Here is an 11202-nt window from a genome sequence, read left to right on the forward strand (position 1 = left end):
GATCTGCACGTTGGTCCTTCAAAGAACTGATCTCTCGTGTCTTGATCTGATCTTGGTGTTGTAATCTTGCTCTTGGGCCTGTTGTCCGTGCACAAGTCAGGGGAAAATATACGCCCTTGTTTGTGTTCCCCGACAGTCCCATATGGGGACAATGGATCCATACAACTCAGGCACACAAGGCTTATGTTCGCCTACCTGATCAGGGTAGCGCACGCCCATAACCTTCCCTAGTTGGAGGCACCGGCCAGAGGCATGACAATAGACCTCATTAGGGTCTCCCCATAAATACAAATGTGACTGCACTGGTCAGCTTGATTCGATGGCACTATGACTCAGCCAACAGATGTTCCAGTTGTATTGAAGTCCGCTTTAACTTAAATGTAATGAGCTGAGTCACAATAACATGATGAAATAGCAATGCACATGAGCATGATATCAACATGAGCATGGATGAGCATCATCACTCTTTAACATATCAAGAACAATAAATCATTACTCTACTGGATGCACATGAGCATGGCATAGTGATGATCATGAATAGCACAAGTATAACACTTTATATAAACATAGCATGACCATTAGCATCGGAAATAATTACCAGAATAGAACTTAACAATAAGATCAGCAAGAAATCATGTAACCAACTAGATGCATAAGATCATAGCATAAAGGTAAACATGGATGCACCAACATATATAAAGCATTCACAAAATATTAACCGGCACACAATATTTAAATATTCAAGTTGAAAACCATGGCTACTGCTTGGCCATCATGCAAATGGCTGTCGTGGCTTGCCTGGGGATGAAGGGTACACCAGGAAGAAGTGCAATGAAGTCGCGAAAAGATTCACCAGGACGTTTCTCTCTCAGAGGGGGCTGATTAGGGGTAAGGACAAAAGAGTCACTTTCACTATGTGATAACCTTGTGAAAATGATACCAACAGAACGGGCTTGTTGAGACAAAGAGGTGGGCTCTAGATTCACCTGATTGGGAGTTACAGTTGCGAGATACGAGTGTTTGAAGTCCATGGACTATTCTGTAAAATAATATTCATAGATAGGCCCTTGGCGGTTAGAACAGAAAGCACTTAAGGAGAAAATACGTTTTCAAACTGGAAAAGCACACTTATGGCCGAAGAGTTCTAGAATACGTTTTCATAAAGCATAGACGCACTCATGGCTTTATGCCTTCACTTATCCACATCATCTGGACCGGTCAATGGGTGTGGGTGGCTACCGTGTGGGGTCGTGCGAGATTGGGGCCCGCCTGGCCGGTCTTCTCCTTCAACCTCTCGCTCGCCCGTGTGAGATAGAGGATGGGGCCGGCTCCGGCGATGGTTGTCGGCGCTACGGGCCACCATCCATGGCGCCCGGCCCACCGGCATGCTTGGGACGGCGAGGCACATCCGCTGGTGCGTAGCACGCCCAGTAGAGAGCCTGGGAGCGAGCAGGTGATTGGCCAAGGCGGCACCGGCTGAAGGTGGGAATGGGGCTGCAGGGCTTCGGCGGTCAAGACGAGGAGCTAGGAGGGTCCACCGGAGTTCGGTGGAGCTCATGGAGGTGGAGGGAAGGAGAGGGGAGCACTGGCTCGCTAGAATTTGAGCGAGGCTCACCGCGGCTATGGTGGCAGTGGTAGGCGAGGAGTAGCTCCGGCGAGGGTTTGAGGGGTCAGGGAGGGCTAGAGGAGAGAGGTGATGCCATAGGTGTGCTCGGGATGGTGCGGGGAGGCCTATTTATAGGCGGGGGCGAGGTGCCCGAGCTCGGTTGCAACCGTCCGAGTCCGACCGATGCTCTGGCGCGAAGGTGGAGATGAGAATAAGTGGGACTAGAATTCCCATCCCACTTAAAACGCCTTATTGGAAGCCTGTTGGACCAGGCAGAAATTTAGTGGGCTAGCCCCTTTAACCCACCGGGACCCCACCTTACCCTATTAGCCCGCCACGATAGCTTCTGGTGCAAGGAGGGCGGCGCCGCAGCTTACTCCCACCGCCGTCGCCGATCGATGGCAGCCGCCACTGCACGACTGCCTCTTCCTCCTTAGACCCCGCCTCTTCCATCTCGCACGTAGCCCCTCCCAGGTTGGACAGAGGAGGCGCTGCAGCGCACGCGCACTCTTGCCGTCGCCGCTTGATGGCCGACACCGCCGCATCACCGCCCCCTCCCTTGCAGCTTCTTGCCATCCCAATCAACACTCGTCAATCTCCTCGACCCCGGCCGGACGGGATGGTCAGGTCGCCGGCAACCCCCACCCGGACCCCCAGGTCACCGACTGCCCCAAACCCGACCTCCAGCTCGGCAGCTGCCCAAACCCGATCTCCAGCTCAGCGGCCGCCCCAAACCAGACCCCCAGCTCGACGGCTACAGGTAATCCACCAGATTCATTCAGATGCTTGATTTCCTTTCCATGTACCGTGACATGTATGATTCAGATGCTGATAGATTGGTCATGGATTCTAGTGATAATTTCCAAGATTCTTGTTTCTGTTTTGTTAAGAGTCAAGATTAAGGCTGATGTTTTGCTCATGGATTCATATGCTTGCTTTCCTTCCAAGTTCAGAGTCAATATTTACTGAAATTAATCCCCCCGTTTTGTTTCTGTTGGAAATGTACTGATTCTAGTGAAAAGAAAAATTGTAGTCTGTAACTCACAAGTTGTGATAGTTGTAGCCTTGTAGTATTCCATCGATCACGCAAGTTCTTTCCTTACCATTGAATGGAAGAAAAGTTGTAGTCTGCATGCTCATTACTACATATTTGAAGTCCATCATATTACATTCTAATAATGCAGTGGTATATATCAGTGTTTCACTTGATTCAGCCCTTGTAGGATGTTGTTGGGTGGTATAGCCCTGCAGTTTTGCCGTGCTCATAAGATTTGATATACAGAATGCTAAATCTGAATCTCCTTTCTTGAAGAACAATGTGTCGGGACTAATGGGACTCAGGGATGATTGATCATCTCTTTCCGTTATGCTAATTATTGAATCTTAAGATGTACTCCAGAATCCAGCCCTTCTTGAATCTAGTAGAGTCTAGCCCTTGTTCAGGACCTGTTTTTTGTTAAACAATTTTAGAACCTGGCCCTTTGGTTCAACCCTTTTCGAGGACCCCAACCACACACTTCTAATTGAGATATTTTGAAAAGTATTTGTTGTCAAAACTATAAAAGTTTGACTGGTGTTATAATATCATTCTTGTAAAGACTAGCTGGAGTACTGATAAGATGTCGTTTTATTACTAGCCTCTGTTTTAGAATAGACGACATCATATAATACATACATTCAGATTTCTACTCTGTATATCTTTTGACTGCTAAGCAATGTTTTGTTATTTAGTTGTTACACATAAAGATACCATTAAATTCAAAATTGTTTCACAATATATATATATGTTTGTAACCATCTACTTAGATGTTGGGTTTAGCTCTACACTGTTGCTATTCTCATAAGATCTGGCAGTATGCACAATGCTGAATCTGAATCTCTAGAATGTGCTGAGATTGATATGAGAACCTACTGATAATCAAGTGACATAGGAGTAATCAGTAATACAGCAAGTTCTGTCTTTCTTATTTTGTTGTAAATTTTAATAATGGTACTTGGCTGCGAAATTTTTCAGATCTTGAGGAGCACAAGGGTATTGGTAAGCTCTTGTATGCCATAAAAATTGAGAAGGCTAATGGCCCAGATCTTGAGGAGCACAAGGCTGCTAGTGAGCTCCATGTGGAACCACCAAAGTGCAAGAAAAGGAAGCGAAGTAGGCAGAGTAGCGGCGAGCTTCATGCAGAACACCAAGAAACAAACAAAGTCGTCATGAAGTCATCGACGTCCAAGAAAAAGAGGAAGGTAAAATTATCACACTACTTTATCATGAAGCCGTCGAAGTTCAAGAAATAGACATAAAGTCATTATGTCTATTTTACTATTTAGCAATACTTATTAGACAATTTCTTGCAAAAAAATACTTATTAGACAACAACAATTTTTTCTCTCAGGCAAGTGAAGGAATGTGCACTAATCCATCAGCACCGTTGCTTGGACCTTTGGCCGTTGACATGGATAAGCAGGCACCACCATTAAAAAAGAAAAGGCTTAATAAGGTGAATTTCAATTGCGAATGATTATATATGAATCAAATTGCCCTTCTCAAGCTTATTTGTCTACCCTTTTCTTGTTTCCAGAAAGATATTTCAGTTGCAACAACTATCAGATTGACTCTTTCTCAAGCTTATTGTGTATGCTTTTCTTGTTTCCCAGAGAGATGTTGCAACTACACCATCACTTGAAGCTTTGCTCGTTGACAAGGATAAGAAGCCATCGCCTAGATCTTCTCCCGTTGACAAGAATAAGGAGTCATCACTATGCAAAAAGGTGGCAAGATCTCCAGTTCTTAACAACGTGGTAGTGTCATTCTTAGCCAGAAGGGGAAAAAGGACAAGTCACTATCCCCGTCACAACCTTCACTGCTGGCTTTGTCACCCAAAGTAGCAAACCTTGGTTCATGCAGACCATGAAAATTAAAACCAAAAATTTGGAACGAGGCAGAGCCAATCTATGTTGATGGAAAGCTTGTAGAAGGTCGTTGTACTTACTGCAACCAACGATTTCCTACCTCAAAAAAGTCAGGGACAAGACATATCGGTAAACATTTGTTGCTATGTGAGGAGAGATCTAAAATGGATGGTATGGTTGCCAAGATACAAACTGATAGTGCAATTGATCCATAGTGGAAGTTTGACCAAGGGTGTGCACGTAGAGCACTGGCAAAGTTGATTGTGCTACATGAATTACCTTTCACTTTTGTTGAATATCCTGGCTTTAGGTCTTTTGTTAAGACATTGAATCCATGGTTCAGCGTGGTATGTAGAGAAACAATTAAAGAAGATTGCATTGATGCATATGATAAACACAAAAAAGAAATTCAAGCACTTTTTAGCAATGTAAGTTCTCGAGTATCATTAACGGGTGACATGTGGACATCTAATCAGAAGCTGGGTTATTTATGCATAACTGCCCACTTTATTGATGGCTCATGGACTCTAAAAAAACAGAATAATCACATTTTGCCTCTTGGAAACTCCACACAACGCTTATAACATGTTTGACATGGTACAAAAGAGCTTGAGAGATTGGAAAATTGAAGACAAAATCTTTAGCTTTACCCTGGACAATGCACCAGTTAATACCTCGATGGTTGGCCACAAGAATTTTTTTGGTAGATAGGTATCTTGTGCATCATAGTGGAAAATTATTGCTTGTTAGATGTGATGCACATGTACTGAATCTAGTGGTGCAAGATGGGCTCGACGCAATGGCGTCAGTTGTTGATAGAATCAGAGAATCAGTGCTGTATGTCAAGAGTTCGCAAGGCAGAATGGAGAAATTCAATGCGATGATTGCACGGGTGGGACTTGCTTGTAAAAACCATCCTTCGCTAGAAGTGCCTACCCGATGGAATTCAACTTATAATGCTTGAATCATCATTGCCGTTCAGAGAAGCGTTCGAAGCCTTGAAAGAAACTGACAAAGATTATAAATTTGCTCCTTCGGCTAGTGAATGGGAGATGGTTGAGGCTATTTGCCATCTTTTGGGCGCTTTTTACACAGCCACAAAGAAAATCTCGAGTAGGACATATCCCACCTCTCACCTGTACTTCTATGAGGTCTGGAATGTGAAGCAGATAATGGAGAAAGAAGTCATAAGTGAAAATCCTACCATTGTTGCCATGGTGAAAGATAAGGAGAAGAAATGGATGGAATATTTTGAGGAGTCGTTCTTAACAAGTTGTCTACCGGTGATATTTGATCCGAGGTACAAATACGAATATGTTCACTTCTGACTGACCGCAGCTTTTGGTGGTGGCGCCGAGAAATATCTTACCAAGGTGAATAGTGCGATGAAGATCCTATTTGCTGAATATGCATCTGAATATGAAAACACTTCTGATGAAGGTGATGAGGTTGTAGAGGAGGATGGTGAGCGCACTCTCGATGACTGGAATAAGCATTTGAGATTGAAAAGATCCCACAACTCAAATGAGCTACAACGATATCTTGAGGAAGACTTGTTTCCTCGCCAACAGAAATTGGATATCTTAAAGTGGTGGGAGATTCACTCCCCAAAGTATCCAGTGCTTGCGGCTATAGCACGGGACATATTGGCAATGTCTGCGTCTACAGTGCCTGCAGAGGCTGCATTTAGCAATGCTGGACGGATCATCACTGCTCAAAGAAGTAGTTTGACCCCGAGTACTGTTGAGACGCTGATGTGCCTCGAGGATTGGTTTCGAGCAGCTGGTAATATGTTTTTAATTATTTTCCGTACTTTATTTAATACCTTCCATGTTGAATGTTTATTTTGAATGCCTTCAATATTGCAGATCACCAAAAGATGGAACCAACAGTTGGAGACCATGGTGGTGAGCAAGACGATGCTGGAACCACCTAAGGTAATTCTGCTAGTTGTACTTTGCACTTTTTGTTCCTTCACCAAAAATACTATCTTCACCACATCTGACTGGGTGACTGCCAGCTTCGCGTTTGACCTGACAGCAGGGCGCTCATGTTCTTGTTCTAGGCAAATCATATTGTTCAGACATTATTGATTATGAAACTGATATCATTGCATTTAGTGGCACATTGTTTATGGGGTCACAACTAATTGCAACCTGGAGGAATGCATGCAAGAAGGTGGTGGTTTCAATTTGTAGCACGAACAAGTACTGCCAATTTTTTTAAAATGTTTATTTCAGTGTTAAGGAACAGATTATTGTGCATTCGGTGGTGCATTGTCCATGGCCTTTTGCAAGCTGGAGACATAAAAGAGCAAGTAAACAGTGAGCTATATGATGATATAATTCTAGTGATGCTGGAATGAAATACTCTCTTTGATGCCCAGACCTGTTTAGTGATAGCAATGGAGAGGTGTAAGCACATTCATACTATAATCAAATATATTATGTATCTGCTATTTAAATAAAGATCTCAGCTTACAATTGTCTCATGAGTGCAAGTAATTACTAATAAGCATTCTTTGTTGCTTCAGGAGAAGAAGAAAGTTGTCAACTTCATGCACTCATGGCAAAAGAAGAAAAAGTTGTCCATGGACTGAAAATTTGTTCTATGAAGCCTGACTTGGCGGCCAACGTATCCTCGTCGCATGTCTACTTGATCAGTAGTCACTGAAGGTTTAGTGGATTCATCCATATATGTAACTGAAGGTTTAGTGCATTCGATCGATTCATTCGTATCTGTAACTGAAGGTTTTGTAGATCTGATCGATTCATCTGTTTATGTAACCAAAGGTTTAGTATATTCCTTCCATACCATGTTGCTGCTCAATTATGCATACAAGGTTTGCTCGGTTGCTCAGTTGCTCAGATACGTATATGGCACTGAAGTGTGATGTTTTGAATTGCAAATGTATTTGTTAGGTGGGGATCCCACTTGTTCCCACCTAATTTTTGCTATAATTGGTGGAATGCCCACCTTTTTAACTCCAGACCATAGTGGGACGAGGTGGACTGTAGGTGGGACTCCCACCTACAGTCCCACCTGCAGCGTGAGGCACGAACATGGTTCACGGGGGTGGGGGCTTGGAGGCGACGGGAGAGGCCAGAGGAGAGTCAAGAGCAGAGCAATGCCAAAGGGAGGGGAGGAAGAGGACGGAGCACCGACAGGGCCGGTCGGGGCATTGTGCTCTCGTGGGCACGCTCTGTTCCTCGACGGGGATGGCTCAGCAGAGAAGAATCCAGAGGGGAAGAGGTTTCCAGAGCGAGCGGGACGACACGAGGAAGCTACCAAACATGCACGGGCGCGAGAGAACGACGAGAGGGGGAGGGGCTGGAGCTAGAAGACGTCCTGTACGCGGCCAAACCCAGCAGAGAGTGTGTGCTGGCATGCCTGCTGCGTGGTCACTACGTGCACTGACACGTGCATGGTGACTAAGCTCGGCCGACCGTGTCCAGTGTGTAGTTCATTCAACAGGAGGACTCCCAGAAGTGATGGATCGACTAAAGGCACTATGAGAAGACGGGAAGGATCAACTGAAGTTTGTTGTAGCAAACTTGACAACATCACTATGATCATAGAGAATGGCTAATGGACAAACTGGATGTCTGGGAGGTTTAGGGTAAGAAGGAATCTAGTCCTGTTAATTTTGAGGAGAAATGGACCACAAAATAACAAAGTTGCTTTGTAATTGAAAATTTGGTCCAGAAACTTGATTTATATGATGCATTCACATAGAGCATTGGGTTGGGTTGAAATTTGGCAAGGCAACATGATCTGGACATATGAAGATGGTGTAAAAATTTCATACCATTTTGGACTTGCCAAAATAGTACTTGCTTTACAGTATCTTCATTGTCCAAAAACTTGAGGAAATTCTAGAGGGAAGATTACTTGATGAAATAAGCCCAAATTTGGTGTAGAGGGTTTATATGGAAATTAGAATGTCCTCGTAAATCGTCAGCTCAAATGAAGCAATATAAAATATAGTTGCTTCACAACCTGAAAATCTGACCAGAAACCAAGATTGGATGGTGTGCTCACATGGATTATTCGATGGAGCTGAAAATTGGTGGATAGCCATTATTTGAGTATATGAATGAGATTGCAAAATTTCAACTCATTTGGATACTCCTAGCTAGTACTTCCTTCAACAAGGCTTCCATCTGATAGAAACTTTGGAAATTTGCTGAGGAAGATTCACTAGGAAAATTGAGTTAAATTTTGGCATAAGGCCATGATATGGATATGGAAAGGTGTCCAAAAAGTTTGGGGTCAATCAAGCAAAGATAAATGGCACTTCCTTCACCAAGTGCTAGCTAGGGCAGAATAGGAAAAGGAATATTACTGAATTATTTTTAGGATGCCAAGGGAGGGTTTTGACATATCTATGGAAGATATGAACCAAACAATTTATGAGAAATATTTGGGAATATTGTGGATGGCAGAAAGGTAGGTTGCTTCACAACCTAGGGCAAAAAGGATTATTCCTTTAAAAGAAAAATGAATATTCCCAATAAAAAGAATATTGGGATTGGTACAAGGTGGGAAGTGACATGATCTTGAGATGGTTTTGAGGATGACAAGCCACTTGGGATCCTGAGAAGAGATGATCTTCCTAGGTTTTAGGACCACAGAGCTATAGAAAAGCAATTCAAATAAAAAATCCAAAGAAAAGCAAAAGAAAAAGAAAGGCACAAAATCCAGGGTGTCACAAATTTGCTCTACGTCTTCGAATGGGAACAAAGCTGACCTGATAGGGCCTCTGCTAATTTATTTATTTATTAGCAAAAGGGCCTCTACTATTTATTTATTTATTTATGAGCAAAAGGGGATACCCCTGATTTCTGTTAATAGAAATCATTAGATGTTCACAACACTACGCCTAGCCTGCTAAACAGGTTTCAATTATTACTAGTTTCAGCAAAGTGCTCATCTCATACCCATTGAATACATCACGAGTGCTACATACACTGTAAATAAAGAGATAATCTCCTACAGAGTACAACGATCTTGCCCATTATCTTCACAAGCTCTTTCATCTCCTCATTGTTGTCAAGGCCATTCAGCAGTTGTTGCCTGGCCATGATCAGAGGAACTGCATCTTTAACCTTCTGCTCTACATCTTCCTCTTCTACCGTTACTTCAGTTACTTGTCCAACACCCCAACCTGTTGGTATTGGGATTCCTTGGCTAATCAAATAATCAGCGTAGATCCATTCCCCCACATGAGCAACTTCCTAGAAATACAAATCACATGATCTTCCCTTTTCTGCACGAATCAAATTGGAAGATCATCAACCAAACTGTTAAAAAAATCAGCAACTGAAAGCAGGCGAACAATACTTAAACATATTATTACCCCATGATTCGGGCATTTGTACAAGACCCGACCAGGGTTGAGGATTGTAGTTGAGACGCGATGGATGACTCTGCGTGATTTGCAGCAGTGGCACCACACCAACGGCGGCGGGTTGCGATGAGCAACCGGCTGCGGTGAGTGTGCCGGTGGGGGTGTGATGAGACCCACAGGGGATGGTATGGGTGGTGACTTTGCGCATATCTGGTTGTTGCCTGCTGAAGAGCTGGTGGACGAGCCGCCAATGGACATGGTTTCTGTGGCTGGAGCTTATCATGCTAGGCAGAGTAACTAGAGAAGAGGAGAAGCGAACGTTTGATATGTCAGTTTCATTACTTGTAGAGTAGCATAGCACTATATATAGTCATATTCTAGGTTTGGATTCAAACCAGCTATAGGAGCATGTCTCTCTTTTTTCTAAAACTCAGCAACATCTCTTTAATGGTACACTAGCTTGTTCTGTACGCCTTCTCAAGTCTTTGATTTTGGGAATGTTATGCGGCATTCACTAGGAGGAGGACGGTGTCGTGGGAGTGAGTCTAATAGTAAGAGTAGGGGGTGTGTAAGAGGAGGCAAGGCCCAAGCTACGGTGAGGTTGTACACGCAAGTTTACGAGTTCAGGCCCCTCTCGGTGGTGGTAACAACCCTACATCTTGGTGCCTCGGAGGCTAGTCGACAGGATTATGCATGAGAGTTACAAGGGGTGCAAACCCTTGTCCTAGAGGAGGGGGTGGCTTGTATGGAGTGCACCAGGTCCCTCCAGCCCTCGGTTACACAGGGTTCAGTGTGAATTAAGACAAGGGCGTTACCGGTAACGCTTTCTATTAATGATCTTTATGACTATGCAGTGAATGCCTAACCGTCGCCATCTTGGGGGACTGTAGGCCTTCTATGCTTCGAGTGATTCTTTTGTATGGTCGAGTGTAATGATTGCATCGAGTGGAATTGGGATGTCCGAGTGGAATTTGTCGTCGAGTGGATTACAGTTCAGAATGATTTCAGTCGATATCTGTGGCACCCCGGCTCAGAGAAACCGGAACGCCCCGTATTCCAGCCTAGAGATCGAGGAGAAGTCTCTGGAATACGACACTGCTTGACATAGAACAAATCAGCTCTTATTACAAGAATAATAATACAAGGGTCTGATGTTACAAAGAAGCACATCAGCACGGTGACACTACGCCTGCGATACTACACTTTCTCTATGCTAGCAGCAAAATAACTCGAAGCAGCGGAATACTTATAGCAGCGGAACAACGACGAAGGTGGTGAACTCCACTCCGCAGGGGCTCTGGCTGGGACACGACCTAGCTCGCACGCACAGCAACCATCG

General features: G+C 44.0%; 1 protein-coding gene across 1 annotated transcript; it reads left to right on the plus strand.

Annotated features, from left to right (window-relative positions):
* The first annotated feature begins 1336 nt into the window (after positions 1-1336).
* Positions 1337-7324, plus strand: LOC119315857. Its single transcript, XM_037590317.1, has 6 exons — positions 1337-1453; positions 1937-2366; positions 3621-3847; positions 3997-4101; positions 4259-6298; positions 6382-7324. The coding sequence occupies exons 1-5, from the start codon at positions 1337-1339 to the stop codon at positions 4487-4489; spliced, it is 1110 nt and encodes a 369-aa protein (XP_037446214.1). The 3' UTR covers positions 4490-6298; positions 6382-7324.
* The last annotated feature ends 3878 nt before the right edge of the window (positions 7325-11202 follow it).

This window comes from Triticum dicoccoides, chromosome 6A (genome assembly GCF_002162155.2).
Source record: "Triticum dicoccoides isolate Atlit2015 ecotype Zavitan chromosome 6A, WEW_v2.0, whole genome shotgun sequence".
NCBI classification, from domain to species: Eukaryota; Viridiplantae; Streptophyta; class Magnoliopsida; order Poales; family Poaceae; genus Triticum; species Triticum dicoccoides.